Here is a 25,074-nt window from a genome sequence, read left to right on the forward strand (position 1 = left end):
AGACAAGTGTACATTACATTGCTTCACACTCATTATCTCCCCCATTGATTACTGCAATAGTCCCCTTATTCCCCCAAAACAGACTTTCACTACTACAACCCGTTGTGAATGCAGCAGCGAGGCTGATCTTCCTCGCAAGACCCCCTGCACTCTGGCTAAACCAAAATGCAATTGGTAGCACTTGTCCTTGTGTATCAATGGCTGTTTCATTATAGATTACAGGCTTGCGAGCAGGACCCTCTGCTGTTGTCTTCTCCTCGTACTGTATCTGCGCTGGCTCTATATTTGGATATAGCAGTTTCACAATGGCCATCTTGGATTCAAAAAGAGGCTACCTTTTCCTTGTGAGCCAGCCAAGATGCAGAGAGGAGATGCTGTAGGCTGAATAAGGGGTGCACACACCTACACATTGTATATCCCAGTTCATTGTATGATACATGTTATGGCCGTGTGTGTGACATCATCAGGTGTGACTGATACTCTGTTACATGTCTTCCCATGGCCGTGTGTGTGACATCATCAGGTGTCTGACTGATGTTCCGTTACATTTCTTCCCATGGCCGTGTGTGTGTGACATCATCAGGTGTGACTGATATTCTGTTACATTTCTTCCCATGGCCGTGTGTGTGACATCATCAGGTGTGACTGATATTCTGTTACATTTCGTCCCATGACCGTGTGTGTGACATCATCAGGTGTCTGACTGATGTTCTGTTACATTTCTTCCCATGTCCGTGTGTGCGACATCATCAGGTGTCTGACTGATGTTCTGTTACATTTCTTCCCATGGCCGTGTGTGTGACATCATCAGGTGTGACTGATATTCCGTTACATATCTTCCCATGGCCACGTGTGTGACATCATCAGGTGTGACTGATATTCTGTTACATTTCTTCCCATGGCCGTGTGTGTGACATCATCTGATATTCCGTTACATTTCTTGACATGGCCGTGTGTGACATCATCCTGTGTGACTGATGTTCTGTTACATTTCTTCCCATGGCCATGTGTGTGACATCATCAGGAGTCTGACTGATATTCCGTTACATATCTTCCCATGGCTGTGTGTGTGACATCATCAGGTGTGACTGATATTCCGTTACATATCTTCCCATGGCCGTGTGTGTGACATCATCAGGTGTCTGACTGATATTCCGTTACATATCTTCCCATGGCCGTGTGTGTGACATCATCAGGTGTGACTGATGTTCCGTTACATTTCTTCCCATGGCCGTGTGTGTGACATCATCAGGTGTGACTGATATTCCGTTACATATCTTCCCATGGCCGTGTGTGTGACATCATCAGGTGTCTTATGACTGATATTCTGTTACATTTCTTCCCATGGCCGTGTGTGTGACATCATCAGGTGTCTGATTGATATTCTGTTTCATTTCTTCCCATGGCCGTGTGTGTGACATCATCAGGTGTCTGACTGATGTTCCGTTACATTTCTTCCCATGGCCGTGTGTGTGACATCATCAGCTGTCTGACTGATATTCTGTTACATTTCTTCCCATGGCCGTGTGTGTAACATCATCAGGTGTCTGACTGATATTCCGTTACATTTCTTCCCATGGCCGTGTGTGTGACATCATCAGGTGTGACTGATGTTCCGTTACATTTCTTCCCATGGCCGTGTGTGTGACATCATCAGGTGTGACTGATGTTCCGTTACATATCTTCCCATGGCCGTGTGTGTGACATCATCAGGTGTCTGACTGATATTCTGTTACATTTCTTCCCATGGCCGTGTGTGTGACATCATCAGGTGTCTGACTGATATTCCGTTACATATCTTCCCATGGCCGTGTGTGTGACATCATCAGGAGTCTGACTGATATTCCGCTTTATATCTTCCCATGGCCGTGTGTGTGACATCATCAGCTGTCTGACTGATATTCTGTTACATTTCTTCCCATGGCCGTGTGTGTAACATCATCAGGTGTGACTGATATTCCGTTACATTTCTTCCCATGGCCGTGTGTGTGACATCATCCGGTGTCTGACTGATATTCTGTTACATTTCTTCCCATGGCCGTGTGTGTGACATCATCAGGTGACTGATATTTTGTTACATTTCTTCCCATGGGTGTGTGTGTGACATCATCAGCTGTCTGACTGATGTTACGTTACATATCTTCCCATGGCCGTGTGTGTGACATCATCAGGTGTCTGACTGATATTCCGTTACATTTCTTCCCATCGCCGTGTGTGTGACATCATCAGGTGTGACTAATATTCTGTTACATTTCTTCCCATGGCCATGTGTGTGACATCATCAGCTGTCTGACTGATATTCTTTTACATTTCTTCCCATGGCCGTGTGTGTGACATCATCAGGTGACTGATATTCTGTTACATATCTTCCCATGGCCGTGTGTGTGACATCATCAGGTGTCTGATTGATATTCTGTTTCATTTCTTCCCATGGCCGTGTGTGTGACATCATCAGCTGTCTGACTGATATTCCGTTACATATCTTCCCATGGCCGTGTGTGTGACATCATCAGGTGTGACTGATATTCTGTTACATTTCTTCCCATGGCCATGTGTGTGACATCATCAGGTGTCTGACTGATATTCTGTTACATTTCTTCCCATGGTTGTGTGTGTGACATCATCAGGTGTGACTGATATTCTGTAAAATTTCTTCCCATGGCCGTGTGTGTGACATCATCAGGTGACTGATATTCTGTTACATTTCTTCCCATGGCCGTGTGTGTGACATCATCAGGTGTCTGATTGATATTCTGTTACATTTCTTCCCATGGCCTTGTGTGTGACATCATCCGGTGGCTGACTGATATTCTGTTACATATCTTCCCATGGCCGTGTGTGTGACATCATCAGGTGACTGATATTCTGTTACATTTCTTCCCATGGCCGTGTGTGTGACATCATCAAGTGTGACTGATATTCTGTTACATTTCTTCCCATGGCTGTGTGTGACATCATTAAGTGTGACTGATATTCTGTTACATGTCTTCCCATGGCCGTGTGTGTGACATCATCAGGTGTGACTGATATTCCGTTACATGTCTTCCCATGGCCGTGTGTGTGACATCATCAGGTGTGACTGATATTCTGTTACATGTCTTCCCATGGCCGTGTGTGTGACATCATCAGGTGTGACTGATATTCTGTTACATTTCTTCCCATGGCCGTGTGTGTGACATCATCAGGTGTGACTGATATTCCGTTACATTTCTTCCCATGGCCGTGTGTGTGACATCATCAGGTGTGACTGATATTCTGTTACATGTCTTCCTCTCCTTCAGAAAGAACAACTGAGGCAACAAAAGGAATATGCAAAACTGATTCAGGAGCGTAACAGGACCATACCATTAAAGGCTCGGGAAACACCGGTAGCACAGAATGGGAATAAAGGAAAACGGCAAAAGGTATATTCCTGTGTTGTCCTTTCGCCATGTTACAGTCGTAATAGTGGGACTTATTCCACATATGTCAGGGACTGAACTAACACTGTACCCAGATGGCCTGTCACTCCCACCAGACTAACAGTGTATAATCGGGGTGGGGGTCATCGGTATATCAGGATGACATGGAACGTAATGTTCTTACATCGTTGTTATTATCCTTTATTTTTGTAGCGCCATAAGGGTTCTGCAGCGCCTTTCAAAAAAGCAAAACAACAGTAGAAAGCCGTGCAGGACAAGGACATGGTTTATAAACATTGCTGCATCCATCATCAGAAATACAAAATAGTGGTTGCTCATATCAGCCTAATAGTTTTTCACATGTGCGTGTAAAGGGGAGGGGGTTTACTCTGGACTACAGAAATAAAACGGAAAAAAGTTTCCCCCCCAGCACAGTGCAAAGAAACAGCCAATAGACTTGAAAACTACAAGATAATAGAAATCCAGTTTTCTTTGTTGCATATATTTGCAAATACATGGTTAAGCACCGGGCCTCGTCACGGCTCCTCTGTACCGGCTACATAATAATAGCACCCACTCTGGGTCATAATTACATACTGTTGTGCCATATGATAACAACACATACTGTACATAACACTGAAATAAGCAGCAGGACGGCAGCAACCAAGGGTTTGTTGCCGTTGTAGGGAGTATAAGGAAAAGGAGAAGCACATGAGGGAAGAGGGCCCTGCTCGTGAGAACTTACAATCTACATATCTGTTGTTATACTTACATTTTCTTACTCCCTGCCTATCACATTCTATCACCAAATAAGGGAGGGGGCGTAAAAGCTCAGACTTCTGTCTCAGTCGATACAATACCTGTCAGCTTGGCATGGCCAAGAAATTGTTATTTTTTTCAGCGCTCTTATCGTCCTTGTGGCTTTGTTGGTCCCTTTACAGAGCCTGGAATATGCCAAGAAGGTTCCGCGACCGCAGCCTACTCCTAAAGCATCGGGGGGTGAAAAGAGAGCAGAGGTACCGGAGAGGCGAGCCATGAGCTACGACTCTCTCTTCCCGCAGATAAAACTACTAGAAGAGCTGCAGGTCAGGCACGAGAAGGAGAAGGTGGCGGTGGCTGCTCTCAGAGCCCTTCATATCAAATAGCTCCTATGCAATATGTACATAGAGCGCCTTGCTCTGGGGACACCAGACGATAAAGAAGACACAGCCTGACCCGGCCCAACCGCTGGCAACGGAGACTAAGGACGTTCACCATGCAGATCGCTCAACGAGCCGGAGATTCGTCCATCGGGGGTGAGATATTGGGGGGGGTTGCCGCCTCCCCTATATCCCGCTGGGCCTACAATCAGCGCAGCACTATTAGTGGGGGCTAGGACCTCTCATTGTCAGGATGCTTTGTATACAGTCAGTAACGCACAATAAGAGTAGGGGGCCGTGACGGAGACTGAACACAGGCTCCCCTCCTCTAGAAATGCCCTTGGTTGTTAGATACATATGCATTGTCATTTATTATTATACTTTAGAACCTTAACGTTTATTAAAAACTGATGCACTCGTTACTGGTTTCCATGATTGTTTTTTGTTTGTTTGTGTGGTTACATGTATTATGTGCAGCTCTTGTGTGCTTTTAGGTGTTTATATGGGATCTCCGAGACTGCTGCCTCCCCAGCTCGTTAGTGCGTACGAGGCGTTGGATTGGTGATAGTCACCTGTGACAGGCGCTGAAACCTGACAGTGGCGTAAGGAGCGATGCTGCTCTGAGCGATAAGACTGACCATGGCCAGAGGAAGACGCAGGAGCTACCGCGGCTGTATGGCAGTGCCCTGGTCGATAGGCGTCCTATGGAGATGGCCTCCGGGCACGGCATGAAAGAAGTACTATCGGCGGATCCATCGGCTGCACCGATGGATCAAGCCATCGGCCAAATTATTGCCAGATCCATCGGGATCACTATCGACGTATCCATCGGCTGCACCATCGGAGACTAGAGCAGCCCTGTGGTTGCTCAGCATCTCCGATGGTACATGGCCGCCGATGCCTGTGGAACTGCATTTTTGGAAGCAAGCCATGACACAGACACACCCCTGACACACCCATCGCTGATAGCCACGCCGCCCAGTCTCCACCAAGGAAACTCCGGGCCTGATTCAGAGCCGCTCGTTCGCTCCGAGCGATGTTCGCACATCTGCGCATGCGTATGGGTCGTAGTGCGCATGCGCCAACCAGTCATTGCGGTCGGAAATCGAGCGCTCGCAAAATAGCGAATGCCTGCTAATTTGAGTGACAGGATGAGGCGTTTGTGGGTGGGAACAGGGGAAGGTGCTTGAAAACGGGGAGTGGAGATCCGAACGCAGGCGTGCCAAACAGTCAAAACGGGCGTTTTAAGGGTGTGCATAATTAACAAATCAGCATCATCGACCACGTCACTTGGTTGTCTTTTAGCCTGAACTGTTCGCATGATTGCGGTAGGAAAAACCAACCACAAGAACTGCGAGCAGTTCAGACGCCTTTCAATGTACCCGATTAATCTAATAAATAGTGGAGATGACGTATGATGCGAGCGGCCAGGGGGCGTTTAAAAAAAAATAGCGAGCACATGTTTCGTTCGCTCGTTCAGACATAGAGGCGTCAACAGACCGCAAAGAGCGAGCGCTCTATTTAAATATTGGCCCCTTTTTCTGAACGAGCGAGCGCAAATAGCGTCAGGCTCTGAATCAGGCCCTCCCTTCGCAGATATATGGCTGTCTATGCATTTTGGATATGGGAGACCCCCGGCTTGCGCCCGATGTTTTAATTCCGGCCAACTCTGAATCAGGCCCAATGTTATAGCCAGGAATACATGTAGGGTGACGTGTAATAGTCAGAAACAGCACACCCTAGAAGAGCATATTATTTACTGCCCTGTATTTAGTAGATTAGTGTGTGGTGTCTTATAGTGTGTGCTCCACTATCTGTGTGACATGGATATAACATGTGGTATGATCAGCATTATGTGACATGGATATAACATGTGGTATGATCAGCATTAGGTAACATGGATATAACATGTGGTATGATCAGCATTATGTGACATGGATATAACGTGGTATGATCAGCATTATGTGACATGGATATAACATGTGGTATGATCAGCATTATGTGACATGCATATAACATGTAATATGATCAGCATCTCTGTGACATGGATATAACGTGATATGATCAGCATTATGTGACATGCATATAACATGTAATATGATCAGCATCTCTGTGACATGGATATAATATGTGATATGTTCAGCAATTTGTGACATGGATATAATATGTGATATGTTCAGCAATCTGTGACATGGATATATGTGATATGTTCAGCAATCTGTGACATGGATATAATATGTGATATGTTCAGCATTATGTGACATGGATATAACATGTGATATGTTCAGCAATCTGTGACATGGATATAACATGTAATATGATCAGCATTATGTGACATGGATATAACGTGGTATGATCAGAATAATGTGACATGGATATAACGTGATATGATCAGCATTATGTGACATGGATATAACATGTAATATGATCAGCATTATGTGACATGGATATAACATGTAATATGATCAGCATTATGTGACATGGATATAACATGTGGTATGTTCAGCATTATGTGACATGGATATAACGTGATATGATCAGCATTATGTGACATGGATATAACATGTGGTATGTTCAGCATTATGTGACGGATATAATATGTGATATGTTCAGCATCTCTGTGACATGGATATAATATGTGATATGTTCAGCAATTTGTGACATGGATATAATATGTAATATGTTCAGCAATCTATGACATGGATATAATATGTGATATGTTCAGCAATCTATGACATGGATATAATATGTGATATGATCAGCATTATGTGACTTGGATATAATATGTGATATGTTCAGCAATCTATGACATGGATATAATATGTGATATGATCAGCATTATGTGACTTGGATATAATATGTGATATGATCAGCATTATGTGACTTGGATATAATATGTGATATGATCAGCATTATGTGACATGGATATAATACGTGATATGATCAGCAATTCTATGACATGGATATAATATGTGATATGTTCAGCATTATGTGACATGGATATAATATGTGATATGATCAGCAATCTATGACATGGATATAATATGTGATATGATCAGCAATCTATGACATGGATATAATATGTGATATGATCAGCATTATGTGACTTGGATATAATATGTGATATGTTCAGCATTATGTGACATGGATATAATATGTGATATGATCAGCATTATGTGACTTGGATATAATATGTGATATGATCAGCATTATGTGACATGGATATAATATGTGATATGTTCAGCATTATGTGACATGGATATAATATGTGATATGTTCAGCATTATGTGACATGGATATAATATGTGATATGTTTAGCAGGTGAGATAATACAGTTTGGCACCACATAAAATCTATCATCTAATGCGATCACTGTACTCCAATGTTTGGGACATTACTGCGCATGCGTGGTCAGTCTGCGGACTGCGCCTGTGCGAGCAGACTTTACCAAGGAGGCAAGAAGCTTTGCAAAGTGTACCTCATACGCTACACTGGCCAACGTCATCTGAGGATGTGCTACGTACCGGGGGACGCACCAGAATGCTACAATTCCGGAGCCTGGTAACTTTGACATTTTAGAGGCTAGATGAATTTTATTTAGATGAATCTGATATCGGCTGCAGTCCCCCAAAAGCTGTTGTGTGCAGTGCATCATTACATATTAGGGATGCTTAATATATGCGTGTTGCCCCCGAAAACGAGTATATCTCACAATTTTATTTTTTTTATATAAATATGCCCAAAAGTCATTAACTAAAGCTGCATACACACGTAAAGATTTTCTGTCCAACTAGTTGATTGGTTGGAATGAAAATCTGGTAATGTATGTGAGTAACCGACAATGAGCAATTTGCTCCCAAACGCCGGAAAATGGACAAAAACTGTTGTTTGAACAAATTATTTAGATCAAACAATTAACAAACTTCTCTGACGACCATTGTCATCTGTTTTCTGGCATTTAGGAGCAAATTGCTGATCATCAGTTACTCCCATACGTTACCAGATTCTCATTCCAACCAATCAACTAGTTGGATGGTCGGACAGATAATCTTTACATGTGTATGTAGCTTTACTTCTAGCTTGTCTGCTAGGGAGTAACAACATATCTTCAGTCTTTTGTACCTTATCATGAAACCACCATCCCTCCAATCTCCATTAACGAGAAGCTATAGCGTAATAATTAACGATATTATCCTGCCTCCCGTTTCCACGGATTTATTTATCTTTATATTCAAATTATTGTTTGGTATTTTCTATACTAATCCCTTTCTTGTGTCTTTGGAACCTGATCGGCACATTTAGGGGGTCATTTAGACCCGGTCGTTGGCGCAGATGCACTCGGACTGGGTCGATGGCCCCCCACAGCATGCGCACGACGGCGCCGGCGCCGTGGTGCGCATGCGTGAGACCCACTACGACCGACAGCGCCGGTCGTAGCGGGTCTCGATCCAAAGGGGGCGAGCTGTCGATGTTGATTGACAGCTCGCCCCGTTTGGAAGGCGGGCCGGGGGGGTGGCAGCCCAAAAGGGGGCGTTCCCATGGGAATACCTACCGTTTGGGGGGGCCCCGCTGACATCACTAGTGATGTCAGTGGAGAGCTTCCGGCTCAGACAGAGCCGAAAGCTCTCCGGGGCTTACGACAAGGGAGACCCTACCCTAGGGTCTCGTCGTAAGCCCCGATGGTCGCGATGGTCTTGACCATCGTGACCATCACCTTAGGAGGTCGTAAGGCTGTGGGTGTTAACCCACAGCCTTACCACCGCAAAGGAGGACGTCTTGAAAATTCAAGACGTCCTCCCCTCATTCAGACCGACCGCACGCTCTGTGCGACCGGCTCTGAATGAGGTCCTTAGTTTCTTGTAGAGCTACTATGAATTGTAGCTTTATATTATCGTATAAAATAAAGTAACAAAAGCCGATCTTAATTATAAATCTCCATTTACGTTACACTTATTTTTAGTTTATTTATGTATATAAAAGGAAGAAAATACAAATAACGCTGTATCTGTGTCAAACAAACACGTATCCGATAAATCTGCAGAGTGTTTATGTCTAATCTAATTTTGATAGTTAATTCAAAATGTAAAATAATATGATTGAAAGAGCTTTGTAATTGCCTCAAATTGTTAATGGCCTAATTTTAAATTGCCATGTAAGTGGCAGTGTATTACTTAGGAGGTAATAGTGTCCTGCTGATCTGAAACCATTTTAGCAACACGCTGGAAAGCATTTTTTAATCCCGTAACCGCGGGAGCTGAAATCTCCCAGGGTTAATGCAAAATGCATTAACAATTAATAATGGCTGGGCCCTGCCATGTTGTAAACTCTGTATTGAAGACAGCGGCTCTTCTAGTTTTTTAGGTATTCTTGTTACGCTTGGGAAATAATAGCCTTCTTTTTAGTTACACGGCAATGTTATTGTTACAAATCGCACATGAGCAATAAAGATTTGATTTTATGCGTCCGCACTGCAGGAGCGACTGCTCGCTACATTGTGTTTTACCAATAAACTGGGAAAAATGTTTTTTTTTTTTTCTTTTGTCTGAATAAAACTTGATGTTTCTACCGTGCAAATAAATGTCATCATCAAATTTGATACAATCTAAAGTAGAACTAATTGCAAAGCATTTTGGGACTTGTCCCCTGCAGCTAACGCTGTCTGAAGATGGCGTTGTGCTGCTGTACCCTATGGGCTACACTTCATAAAATTTACCGGGAGAAGGCTCCGGAGGACCCGCTTCCAGTCCCCGGCAATGGCCGCCGTGCATGCGTGGGCAGTAGACCCCTCATGCGCAGGAGTCCGGCACAGGAGTGAAGAGGCGCAGGGACGGGCTCCGTTGGGAGCCCCTATTCTGTATGTGAAATTTTGATACATGCCAGCGCTATAATCACATCCTGCAATGCGATCGTGGGCGCTATTATTGCGCCCAGATTGCATTTGCAAATGCGATTATTCATAAGTGGGCCCCTAGTTGACCAATGAAGATTACTTAAAAAACTGTGGTCCTAGCAGCAATGTATGGCTTCTTGTTACCTGCTTATACATGACACTGCAAAAAGGGTCTGCAAGTGCTAGAAACATGCCCGGTGTAACATGCCCGGTGTAACATGCCCGGTGTAACATGCCTGGGGTAACATGCCCAGTTTAACATGCCTGGTGTAACATGCCCAGTTTAACATACCCGGTGTACCATGCCCGGTGTAACATGCCCGGTGTAACATGCCCAGTGTAACATGCCCGGTGTAACATGCCCGGTGTAACATGATAGTTGTAGAGTGCAGTGCAGCAGTTTTGCAACGTGACAAATCCTTATACCACGCAAATGCCTTAAGGTGCAACTCTGAAGCTGAACCAATATTTGCATGGAGAGTGTTTGTGCATTTAACGAGGGAACCTGGGGCAGCTGTCAGTAGGAAGGGTATTTAGTCATTTTTTTCATGTTCTGATATTGGAATAAATTTAATTCTAAAAATAAAAAAACCAATTCAGTTATTGGCGTTTGCATTATGCATATTGTAGTGGTGCTTAACAAATGCAGTATTTGACAATAAACCATATTATGTTTTCATTTACATAAGATTATTGCTGCGGTGATTCCATCTCTAATTTCTAATACTACCCATGGTCACAGACAAGTGCATCTGACATCGGAATGTCTGTATAATGTAATAACGAAGCTGGTCCAGTTTATGTTTGTGGTGGCCCCAGGTCAACTATCTTGTGGGGCCCTTACCAATAAAACTGTCAAAATGATATACTGGGGATATTATTAGAAAGTATCATGTGTAAATACTCCCAGCACCACCAATGTGTTGAACACACTGTAGTGACCCAGCTCACATTATGTAACACAATGCCCACAGCTCACATTATGTAACACAGTGCCTCCAGCTCACATTATGTAACACAGTGCCCCCCAGCTCACATTATGTAACACAGTGCCCCCCAGCTCACAATATGTAACACAGTGCCCCCCAACTCACAATATGTAACACAGTGCCCCCCAACTCACAATATGTAACACAGTGCTCCCCAGCTCACATTATGTAACACAGTGCTCCCAGCTCACATTATGTAACACAATGCCCCCAGCTCACATTATGTAACACAGTTCCCCCCAACTCACAATATGTAACACAATGCCCCCAGCTCACATTATGCCACATATTTCCCCCAGCTCACATTTTGTAACACAATTCCCCAAGCTCACATTATGTAACACAATGCCCCCCAACTCACAATATGTAACACAATGCCCCCAGCTCACATTATGCCACATAGTTCCCCCAGCTCACATTATGCCACATAGTTCCCCCAGCTCACATTTTGTAACACAATTCCCCAAGCTCACATTATGTAATACAGTACCCCCAGCTCACATTATGTAACACACTGCCCCCAGTTCACATTATGCCACATAGTTCCCCCAGCTCACATTGTGTAACACAATGCCTCCAGCTCACAATATGTAACACAATGCCCCCAGCTCACATTATGTAACACAATGCCCCCAGCTCACATTATGTAACACAGTGCCCCCAGCTCACATTATGTAACACAGTGCCCCAGCTCACATTATGTAACACACTGCCCCCAGTTCACATTATGCCACATAGTTCCCTCAGCTCACATTTTGTAACACAATTCCCCAAGCTCACATTATGTAATACAGTACCCCCAGCTCACATTATGTAACACACTGCCCCCAGTTCACATTATGCCACATAGTTCCCCCAGCTCACATTGTGTAACACAATGCCTCCAGCTCACAATATGTAACACAATGCCCCCAGCTCACATTATGTAACACAATGCCCCCAGCTCACATTATGTAACACAGTGCCCCCAGCTCACATTATGTAACACAGTGCCCCAGCTCACATTATGTAACACACTGCCCCCAGTTCACATTATGCCACATAGTTCCCTCAGCTCACATTATGTAACACAATTCCCCAAGCTCACATTATGTAACACAGTGCCCCCAACTCACAATATGTAACACAATGCCCCCAGCTCACATTATGTAACACAATGCCTCCAGCTCACATTATGTAACACAGTGCCCCCAGCTCACATTATGTAACACAGTGCCCCAAGCTCACATTATGTAACACAGTGCCCCAGCTCACATTATGTAACACACTGCCCCCAGTTCACATTATGCCACATAGTTCCCTCAGCTCACATTATGTAACACAATTCCCCAAGCTCACATTATGTAACACAATGCCCCCAGCTCACATTATGTAACACAATGCCCCCAGCTCACATTATGTAACACAATGCCTCCAGCTCACATTATGTAACACAGTGCCCCAGCTCACATTATGTAACACACTGCCCCCAGTTCACATTATGCCACATAGTTCCCTCAGCTCACATTATGTAACACAATTCCCCAAGCTCACATTATGTTACACGGTGCCCCCAACTCACAATATGTAATACAATGCCCCCAGCTCACATTATGTAACACAGTGCCCCCAACTCACAATATGTAACACTATGCCTCCAGCTCACATTATGTAACACAGTACACCCAGCTCACATTATGTAATACAGAACCCCCAGCTCACATTATGTAAAACACTGCCCCCAGTTCACATTATGCCACATAGTTCCCCCAGCTCACATTATGTAACACAATTCCCCCAGCTTACATTATGTAACACAATGCCTCCAGCTCACATTATATACCACAATGCCCCCAGCTCACATTATGTAACACAGTGCCCCCCAACTCACAATATGTAACACAATGCCCCCAGCTCACATTATGTAACACAATGCCCCAGCTCACATTATGTAACACAATGCCCCCAGCTCACATTATGTAACACAGTGGCCCCCAGCTCACATTATGCCACATATATCCCCCAGCTCACATTATGTAACACAATACCCCCAGCTCACATTATGTAACACACTGCCCCCAGTTCACATTATGCCACATATATCCCCAAGCTCACATTATGTAACACAATACCCCCAGCTCACATTATGTAACACAATGCCTCATCTCACATTATGTAATACAGTGCCCCCAGCTCACATTATGCCACATAGTGCCCCCAGCTCACATTATGTAACAATGCCCCAGCTCACATTATGTAACACAATGCCCCCCAGCTCACATTATGTAACACACTGCCCCCAGTTCACATTATGCCACATATATCCCCCAGCTCACATTATGTAACACAATGCCCCCAGCTCACATTATGTAACACAATGCCCCCAGCTCACATTATGTAACACAATGCCCCCAGCTCACATTATGTAATACAGTGCCACCAGCTCACATTATGCCACATAGTGCCCCCAGCTCACATTATTTATCCCCACTGCTACTCATCTCCCTGTGATATCAAATCTTGGGGACTGCAGACTGCAACAGGATCTTTGAAAGAGCATCTGCTATGCTGCTACCATATCACTGGTGCCACCCAAGAACTTCTTGTTCTTCCTCCTTTTTTCTCCCACTCAGCTCCTCCCACCCATATTGTCAATGTCACCTATCACTTGTTGCAGACTGGGCCCCTCAACAACCACCCAGGTTGCCCTGTTAAACTGAACTGGTTTGATGCTTCTGTCCTAGCGAAAATATAGTTTGATGGTCACCCTGTTTATTATCCTCCCCCCAAGATCAAATCACTACCGCCTTAGTATAGAGTGCACAGCACTTATCTCACCCCCCCTCAGATCACATCACTACCGCCTTAGTATAGAGTGCACAGCACTTATCTCACCCCCCCCTCAGATCACATCACTACCGCCTTAGTATAGAGTGCACAGCACTTATCTCACCCCCCCTCAGATCACATCACTACCGCCTTAGTATAGAGTGCACAGCACTTATCTCTCCCCCCCTCAGATCGCATCACTACTGCCTTAGTATAGAGTGCACAGCACTTATCTCACCCCCCCTCAGATCACATCACTACCGCCTTAGTATAGAGTGCACAGCACTTATCTCACCCCCCCTCAGATCACATCACTACCGCCTTAGTATAGAGTGCACAGCACTTATCTCACCCCCCCTCAGATCACATCACTACCGCCTTAGTATAGAGTGCACAGCACTTATCTCACCCCCCCTCAGATCACATCACTACCGCCTTAGTATAGAGTGCACAGCACTTATCTTACCGCCCCTCAGATCACATCACTACCGCCTTAGTATAGAGTGCACAGCACTTATCTCACGCCCCCTCAGATCACATCACTACCGCCTTATTATAGAGTGCACAGCACTTATCCTCTCCACCCCCTCAAATCAAATCACTACCGCCTTAGTATAGAGTGCACAGCACTTATCTTACCCCCCCTCAGATCGCATCACTACCGCCTTAGTATAGAGTGCACAGCACTTATCTCACCCCCCCTCAGATCGCATCACTACCGCCTTAGTATAGAGTGCACAGCACTTATCTCACCCCCCCTCAGATCGCATCACTACCGCCTTAGTATAGAGTGCACAGCACTTATCCCCTCCCCCCTCAAATCACATCACTACTGCCTTAGTATAGAGTGCACAGCACTTATCTCACCCCCCCTCAGATCGCATCACTACCGCCTTAGTATAGATTGCACAGCACTTATCTCATCTTCTCCCCCCCCTCAGATCACATCACTACCGCCTTAGTATAGAGTGCACAGCACTTATCTCGCCCTCCCTCAGATCACATCACTACCGCCTTAGTATAGAGTGCACAGCACTTATCTCATCCTCCCCCCCTCAGATCACATCACTACCGCCTTAGTATAGAGTGCACAGCACTTATCTCGCCCCCCCTCAGATCACATCACTACCGCCTTAGTATAGAGTGCACAGTACTTATCTCATCCTCTCCCCCCCCCCTCAGATCACATCACTACCGCCTTAGTATAGAGTGCACAGCACTTATCTCACCCCCCCTCAGATCACATCACTACCGCCTTAGTATAGAGTGCACAGCACTTATCTCACCCCCCCTCAGATCACATCACTACCGCCTTAGTATAGAGTGCACAGCACTTATCTCACCCCCCCTCAGATCACATCACTACCGCCTTAGTATAGAGTGCACAGCACTTATCTCACCCCCCCTCAGATCACATCACTACCGCCTTAGTATAGAGTGCACAGCACTTATCTTACCCCCCCTCAGATCACATCACTACCGCCTTAGTATAGAGTGCACAGCACTTATCTCACGCCCCCTCAGATCACATCACTACCGCCTTATTATAGAGTGCACAGCACTTATCCTCTCCACCCCCTCAAATCAAATCACTACCGCCTTAGTATAGAGTGCACAGCACTTATCTTACCCCCCCTCAGATCGCATCACTACCGCCTTAGTATAGAGTGCACAGCACTTATCTCACCCCCCCTCAGATCGCATCACTACCGCCTTAGTATAGAGTGCACAGCACTTATCTCACCCCCCCTCAGATCGCATCACTACCGCCTTAGTATAGAGTGCACAGCACTTATCCCCTCCCCCCTCAAATCACATCACTACTGCCTTAGTATAGAGTGCACAGCACTTATCTCACCCCCCCTCAGATCGCATCACTACCGCCTTAGTATAGATTGCACAGCACTTATCTCATCTTCTCCCCCCCCTCAGATCACATCACTACCGCCTTAGTATAGAGTGCACAGCACTTATCTCGCCCTCCCTCAGATCACATCACTACCGCCTTAGTATAGAGTGCACAGCACTTATCTCATCCTCCCCCCCTCAGATCACATCACTACCGCCTTAGTATAGAGTGCACAGCACTTATCTCGCCCCCCCTCAGATCACATCACTACCGCCTTAGTATAGAGTGCACAGCACTTATCTCATCCTCCCCCCCCTCAGATCACATCACTAACGCCTTAGTATAGAGTGCACAGCACTTATCTCATCCTCTCCCCCCCTCAGATCACATCACTACCGCCTTAGTATAGAGTGCACAGTACTTATCTCGCCCCCCCTCAGATCACATCACTAACGCCTTAGTATAGAGTGCACAGCACTTATCTCATCTTCTCCCCCCCCCTCAGATCACATCACTACTGCCTTAGTATAGAGTGCACAGCACTTATCTCATCTTCTCCCCCCCCTCAGATCACATCACTACCGCCTTAGTATAGAGTGCACAGCACTTATCTCGCCCCCCCTCAGATCACATCACTACCGCCTTAGTATAGAGTGCACAGTACTTATCTCATCCTCTCCCCCCCCCCTCAGATCACATCACTACCGCCTTAGTATAGAGTGCACAGCACTTAGCTCATCCTCTCCCCCCTCAACTTGCCCTCTGGACCCTTTTCCCTTCCACCGTTCCACCAGTGCTGCATGTGTGTGGCCAGTGCCGTGTGGGCATGTAACTCCTCCTGCACCAATCTCTCCCTAAATACTTAACATTTTTGTGAGGAAAACTGAAATATAGTTTTAATACCTATGACTTATGGATGGTCACATGGCCAACGGGGCGGCTGCCCATCATCATGCTGCCGTGACGATGGGCCTTTTTTATGTGGAGGCCTGGGGCTGTAGCTCCATCCGCTCCATTGTTAATCTAGCCTGACCCTCACATACAAAGCACAAATAATATTCTGTCCCTTCTACATCTCCAATCTCATTTCCCCCTCACCTCCAGCCTGGTTACCTCCTGGCACCCTGCAGCCCTGGTTACCTCCTGGCACCCTGCAGCCCTGGTTACCTCCTGGCACCCTGCAGCCCCGGTTACTTCCTGGCAGTCTGCAGCCCTTGTAACCTCCTGGCACCCTGCAGCCCTGGTTACCTCCTGGCACCCTGCAGCCCTGGTTACCTCCTGGCACCCTGCAGCCCCGGTTACCTCCTGGCACCCTGCAGCCCCGGTTACCTCCTGGCAGTCTGCTGCCCTGGTTACCTCCTGGCACCCTGCAGCCCTGGTTACCTCCTGGCACCCTGGAGCTATGATCACAGCTGCAGTGCCTCCCGGAGTGTCCTTTGGACTCTCCAGACAGGAATCCAGCAGTCTGTGCAGCCGCTTAGGGCGTCCTCAGTATGCTCTGGGCAGTGTTGCAGTTCCCAGTACTGGCGGTCGCGTCCCCCCTCTACACGACATCATGACGTGATGCACTCAGGGGGCAGCACAGGATGCACAGCCGCTTGTTACGGTGCTGGTAACCTCCCCTCAAACCTGCCTCCTCTGGAACTCACTCCCTTGTAAATTCATACTCGCCAGCTTCAAAGTGCCCCCTAAACACACCTTTCGTCAAAGCCTTCTCCTAAATCTTCACTCACCTCTTCTCATTCTGTACACCCCAGTTCACCCCTCATCTTAGTATGTAAGCTCTCGCAGGCAGGGCCCTCCTTCCTCATGTTCACCTATAGCACTACCTTTGCCACCTGCGCTCCTTGCCTCTAGACTCCTAGTCTCATTCAGCGGCTTTGACTCTGTATGCTCGGTCTTACGTTGGGCTTATTGGATACTTAACTGACTTCCCCACCCAGTCCCTCACCCCCGCTGGCCCATCAAAATACAGTGAGTTGCCCTACCCTCACCCTTTGTCTACATCCTGCCTAATCTGTGTTGTTCCTAAGGGTTGGGTACGGGATCCCGGCGTTCGAGCTAGTGCCGGTCAGAATACCGACAGCTGCATTGCGACAGTCAGAATCCTCTCAAGCAAGTAAGTGTCTTCACCCCTAGCCCACCTTTCCCGCAACCTAACCTTCCTTCCCCTGCAGCCTAATAACCCTAACCTCCCCCAAACCCCCCCATCCCCTCCCCCCGCCGCCTAAACCTAACCATAATACCGTTGGGATTCTGGCGCCGAGATTCTGACTGCTGTTGGCTTTATACGATGCACACAATGACGCCTGTTAGTAGCCCCAAACCCGCCCTTGCTGCATTGCGTGTACCGGACGCGTGGGATTGGACCCTGCTCTATGTCCTTCGAGAAGTGCATCTTGGTAATGGAGAAAACATTTGCTTGTCACAGGGCTGACAATCATACCAAAGGAATGTCGATGCCAAAGGTTACGCCATATGGATTAACTAGATAACACACCCTTGATCCGTAAGTACATTGATCATGCAACATCTGTTTGTTTTAATCAAGCTTTTCAATAATCAATATTTCACAGCAATGAGTCAGTAAAAATCTCCATTAGGCATTTATATATAAACTCATTTAGTACAACAATGAAGCTCTGACTGATAAAAGATATTCCTAGACTACCATGTGCGAGTTCATCCGGCCAGCTGCTGAATGACAGGGACAATGGAAATGGGAAAATATAATGAATGTAGGAAATTGTAACTTTGGGCCTGATTCAGACCCACTCGCAAGCGGCTGTTCGCTCGCAAAGTGGGTCGATGTTGTGCACTGCGCATGCGCACGACGGCGGGAGCTCCGTCGTGCGCATGCGCCAGACGCGACGAGCGAAGGACTTTCCTTCGCTCGTTGTGTCTGATCAAAGGGGGCGTGCTGTTGATGTTGATTGACAGCACGCCCCCTTTGGTGGGCGTGCCTCCCAGACGGGGGCGTTCCCAAGGGAACGCCTACTGTCAGAAGCCGGCCGCACTGACATCACTAGTGATGTCAGTGGGAGTGATTTTGGCTCTGATAGAGCCAAAATCACTCCGGGCCTTGCGGTTGAAAAACTCAACCGCAGGCTCCGGCTCGCAGTGGCGATGGTCGCGATGGTCAAGACCATCGCGGCCATCAACCTGCACGCTTGTATAGGCTGTGGGTTGACAGCTATACGAGCGTCCAGGAGGACGCTCCATAATTATGGAGGACGGCCCTCATTCAGAGCGTGCGCTCTGCTCAGAGCGTCCGGCTCTGAATGAGGGCCTTTGTTCTTTAAGTTGCTTTGCAGAGAAATGTTTTAAAGATCATTGATATCCTTATTAGACAAACAGGCTATAGAGTATAGCGATTCCAAAAACCTGAGTGTAACAAGGGATGGAGCCTGATTTTGAAGCGAGTGACAAATATTTTCATAAGCCTAATGTTGGCAACAACATGACTGGCGATATTGATGGAATGGTTTAATATGAAAGCTCTAGTGATGCCTACATACAAAGCAACCTGGGCACTCGTTCTAAGCTCCGAATGGCCATACTGGAGCCAGCCGTGATGGTGCGGACCACTTTATCATTTATATAATCATTTACATCTAAAATAATTCAGTTACTTCAGTTGATAAAATGAATCAATGCTTTTGTGATCCAAGGTGTGTGATTCGTTACAGCTGATTTTCTATTAGTGTCATGGGCAGATTACCTGTTATCGATAAAGTGCCAACAGGTTCCACAGCGCTGCACGATGGCAAAATAAACATTGGGAGTAACGCAGGTGCACACTTTGAGACAGAGAGGGTGAGAGTCCTGCTCAAAAGAGCTTACAATCTAACTGGGCTTGATAAAAGATGAACTTTTTTTTATTACCTGTTAAATTTAAATCCTGTCCTCTACAAATCACTGGGAAAATGGTCGCTGGAGACCTGAGCAATAAAGTTTGTATTCCATAGCGCACAGAATCCACTGCGCTAAAGGCTAGAGAGGAGGGGGCATGGACAGAGGGGTGATTAGCCCCAGAGGCTGCACACAGACCTCTCTTAATATGCCCCTGCCTACAGAGGCTGCAACTTCAGGGGGCCAGGCGTATCCAGCCCCCACCGAAACATCACAAACCCAATGTTGTCCAAGCTTACTAACCAAGGGGCCGATGATGTGTCAATCAGTAAAACCAATGTTGAACATAACAGCCAATCAGGTTTGAGGTAGCGTTTATCAAGTACATGCTATAAAACGATAGGTAGGAGCTGATTTTATTTCAGAAACGCTATTAGCTCCGCTACAACAAGCAACAACATAGGATCCCGGAAATTCTGGCCCAGTTGCCCCTTACATGGGTGAACCGAACCATAGAATGAGAAGACAATATAGACACTTGTGAGGCTGTACGGCGGCGGCGTCATCTATATCGCCCAGCAGATGGATGTTCGTCATTCGCGCATTTAATTCTTTTGTGACCAAATCCTAATCCTAATTACCATAAATATTAAATGAGATCAAATGATTTCCCTGGCTGGAAAAAAAAAAAATCAATTAACACATGTTGAACGTCCTAAATTGGAAAAAGCTCTTTTGAATCTTTGTTGGAGAAAAGGTCTTTAATTCGCAGGATCTCCTAACAATATGTAAATATCCCAGACCGCCCTTTGTTACAACTGTCCTAATTGAAACATATGATACCGAGTGACATACAAGGGACGGGGGGCAGGAGCGCACGCACGAGTGTAAAAGGTGACCAATTAAGAAATTAAGTGGTCTTCTGCACATGAGATTATTTTCGTTTTAGCTTCATAATAGGCCCATCAGCTCATTTTCAGGGATGCGGCATCCACTTTAGCCCGGCCCTCACATCAAAGGAGACGTGTCTGCTTGTATTTTACAGCAGAAGAGGGGCTTGCTAATTTAGGCGCTTTAATGTGTTTTAGTAAAAGACGCCTTCAATTAAACGAATTCTATAGCTTGCGGAATAAAAGAGAGCAAGCTCCGTCTGGCAGGAATGATGTCTCATTAAATCAATAGCCCAATATTCATCCCGGGTCTCCATCTGCACCTAAATTCTAAGAGCAGATAAAGTCCTTCATCAAAAGGAAAGTGAAAGGGTTAAATTGAGCTCATGATTTAATTAAAATATTAGAAGGAGGTAAATGGGCCTTTGATATCCTCTTGGAGATTTTGTTGGACCTAACACTTAGGAAACCGAGAATAATTATCATTTAATGGAGGCGATACGTTGGACACATGGAATTAGGCATTAATCATAGGAAAATTTGAAATAAAATAGTTATAAACTGTTTCAGCGGGAAGAGCTACAGCCAGGTGACGCCAAGGCTGAAGTGCATGCTGGGGGTGGGGACGTCTTGGTCACTGCCACCCATTTCTAAGATACTGAAACGGTCACAATACACGTAATTGTTTTACAGTTATTTCTGAGCAGTAAATAAATCTTCATGTGGGAGATAACGGTCATGGAGGCGGCCATGGATTCAGTGTGGCTCTGAAGCCCTCGGGGAGAGGAGAATTGTGCCATTTACTGGCGGTAATTTGCAAATGAAAGGGGAATGGATAGTTCTGAAGAGATGACTTTTGTTTGACCTTTAAAAGTGGTTGGTTAAGTAAGAGAGATACAGTATATGCAACAATAAATGGAGAATCCTTTTTCGTGTTTACAAAAATGCACTGTGAGAGACAATTGCGCAAACAGGAGAAGTGAATAATAGCAACTTTTGTTTGACCTTCAAATGGTTGGAAGGTTGGTAAGTATACTAGTGACCCGACATTCATCAGGTCGCTAATTAATGTGTCTGCCATGTAGTCTCACCCCTCTGTGTCCCACCCTCCCCCTCTCTATATTCTCTCCTGTCTCCAGCCCCCATGTGTGTCTCCAGCTTCATGCCTCCCTGTGTGTCTCCAGCCTCATGCCCCCCTGTGTGTCTCCAGCCTCATGCCCCCTCCTCTGTGTGTATCCAGGCTCAGGCCCCCTGTGGTATCTATCCTGCCTCATGCCTTCCTCTGTCTCTCCAGCCTCATGATGACCCTTTGTCTCCAGCCTCATGCCCCCGTATCTCTCCAGCCTCATAAAACCCTGTTTTCTCCAGTCTCATGTCCCCCTGTGTCTCTAGAGCATTGTAATCCTCCTGTATCTCTCCAGTCTCATGCCTCTGTATCTCTCCAGCCTCATAAAACCCGGTGTTTTGACCAGTGTCATGTTCCCCTGTATCTCTGGAGCATCATGCAACCCTGTGTCTCTCCAGCTTCATGCCTCCCCTATTTGTGTATCCAGCCTCAAACTCTCCTATTTCAATCCAGCCTAATCCTTTGTGTCTTTCCAGCCTAAAGCCACCCATATCTCCAGAATCACACACCCTGTTTCTCTATTATATGTTTCCCCTCCATGTCTTTTGTTGTCACCTCCCCATCTCTCTCATAACTGCCCCAGTCTTCCTCTCTCATCTCTGTCTCCCCTCCCCCCCCATTGGATAATGGGTGTTTAAAAGCTTCAAATTACCCCCAAATCAACTTTTTTTTTTGTTTAGGCACCTCAAGTGTAATAGAGTATTTTGTCACTCAAGTGGCCTCAACTTAACACAAAACCTCCTTTTTCTATTTTTTTTTATTTGTATTTTTTTCGTTTAATTTTGTTTGAGATTAAACAAAAAAAAGTTTCCTTTTCTAATTTTTTTTAATTTTTTTTTAAAATGCACAAGTCAGCCATTTGAGACCATTTGAAAACCTCCAGTACTCTCGGAATCGGTATGTAATGCCGGACGGGTGATTAGCCGCTGGATGAAATACTGACACCAGAAGACCGGACCCTCTACATCCTGACTGGGGCTGGCAAGTACCCTAACCCTTTAAGTGGGGCCTAACACTAACCTCCCCCTTCCCGCACCCTAAACCTAGCCCTCCCAGGGGGGTGCCTAAACCTAGCCTCTCTCCGGTGGTGCCTAAACCTAACTCTAACTCCCCCGTCCCCTAAACTAACCCTACCCGTGGGGTGCCTAACCCTAATCTCCCCCGGGGGTCCCTAAAACTAACCCCCCCCCCGGCTAACACTAACCTGTCCCCGCTTACCTTCGTTTGGGATGCCAGCTATCAGGATTTCAACGTCGGGCTAAAAGTAGGAGTCAGTATTTCAACGCCTATCTTTAATCCCAAATTCGGACTTTCCACGTCGGGATTCTGGCGGCCGGCATTCCCGGCACCGGTAACATAACTACATCCCGTATTTTCCTTATTCCCACTAACAGCCTTCTATATGATTCTGATAATGAAGTTGTCACTTTTTTGGGATCCAGAATGGTCTCACCACTTTTCCATGCCCTTTGCGAGTGGCGCGAGTCGGATTCACTAATTGGATTGAGCGTATTTCGGGAGCGAGCATTGGTGTGAATTGTGCGAGTTTCATGAAAAAAACTTACTCGCACTTAATGGGATTGACTCCATACGATAAATCCCAGCTCGAAAGCTGGTATAATATAACACAGAATGATGGGACAGCACAGACGGTGTAATGGTTAGCTTTACTGCCTCACAGCACGGAGGTCGAATGATGGGGTAGCACAGACGGTGTAATGGTTAGCTTTACTGCCTCACAGCACTGAGGTCATGGGTTCAATTCCCACCATGGCCCCTAACTGTGCGGAGTTTGTATATTCTCCCTGTGCTTGCATGGGTTTTCTCCGGTTTCCTCCCACACTCCAAAAATATACTGGTAGGTTAATTGGCTCCCAGCAAAAATTAACCCTAGTGTGTATGTGTGTGAGTGTCTGTTAGGGAATATAGGGCCTGGTTCAGAGCCGGACGCTATTAGCGCTCGCTCGTTCAGAAAAAAGGGGTGGCTATTCAAATGAACCGTTCGCTCTTTGCGGTCTGTTCACGCCTCTAGGTCTGAACGAGCAAACAAAACTTGCGGTCGTTTTTTGGAAAACTACGCCCCCTGGCCGCTCGCATCCTACGTCATGTCCGCTATTTATTAGATTAATCGAGTACATCGACCAGCGTATGAACTGCTCGCTATTCTTGTGGTTGGTTTTTCCTACCACAATCTTGCGAGCAGTTCTGACTATAAAATAACGTGGTCAATGACGCTGCTGTATTAATTATGCACACCCATAAAACGCCCGTTTTGACCTTTAAGCACGCCTGCGTTCTGATCTCCACTCCCCATTTTCAAGCACCTTCCCCTGTTACCACCCACATACGCCTCCTCCTGTCACTCAAAATAGCAGGCACTCGCTATTTAGCGAACAAACGATTTTCGTCCGCACTGACTGGTTCGCGCATGCATATTACGATCCGTACGCATGCGCAGTTATGCAAACATCGCTCGGAACAAACGAGCGTCCGCTTACGAGCGGCTCTGAATCAGGCCCATAGATTGTAAGCTCCACTGGGGCAGGGACTGATGTGAATGGCCAAATATTCTCTGTAAAGCGCTGCGGAATTTGTGTGCGCTACTTATAAATAACTGGTAATAATAATAATAATAATTGTAATTTAGGCAAAAATAACAACAAAATGTAGACTCATTTATCCACAGCCTGAGGAAGCAGCAGGATGCTGTGAAGCGAGATTATCGTGTTTATCTTTTTATGTTTTTATCTTTTTAATGCCTTTCACTTTTTTATCATATGAAACAGCCACCGCCCCCTTTTTGTTAATAATATTTGTTTATTTTTTTATCAACTTTGTTTGTCCACATCTGATGTAATCCTTTTAGTTTAAATTAACTGCAATGTCTTACGCCCATTCAAATGTTGCCTTGCTCATTGACATTTGAGGAGTTTTAGGGGCCCATGTATTAATTACTGGTTTTTGGGCCAATACTCATAATCTCTCTTTGCCGTTTTTCACGATGTGTAAAAGTAAAGTCATCGCATTAGCAATCACATTACTTTCATTTGCCGCAGCGCATCTGCTCGTGTGCGGTCTGCAAAGCACGCCTGCTCGAGTGGTGCGTTCTGGGGAAGGATTGTATGGATCC

At 45.9% G+C, this 25,074-nt stretch overlaps 1 protein-coding gene across 1 annotated transcript in view; it reads left to right on the plus strand.

The window, feature by feature from the left end:
* The window catches only part of JHY (junctional cadherin complex regulator), a 104,032-nt gene extending 99,176 nt beyond the window's left edge, over positions 1-4,856 (plus strand). Inside the window, exons 6-7 of the mRNA XM_088481858.1 lie at positions 3,282-3,404; positions 4,343-4,856. Coding sequence (XP_088337984.1) covers positions 3,282-3,404; positions 4,343-4,546 — 327 coding nt within the window. The 3' untranslated portion in view covers positions 4,547-4,856. The remainder of the gene's footprint in view (positions 1-3,281; positions 3,405-4,342) is intronic.
* Positions 4,857-25,074: the final 20,218 nt, after the last annotated feature.

This window comes from Taudactylus pleione, unplaced genomic scaffold, assembly GCF_031769625.1.
Source record: "Taudactylus pleione unplaced genomic scaffold, aTauple2 ptg000278l, whole genome shotgun sequence".
NCBI classification, from domain to species: domain Eukaryota; kingdom Metazoa; phylum Chordata; class Amphibia; order Anura; family Myobatrachidae; genus Taudactylus; species Taudactylus pleione.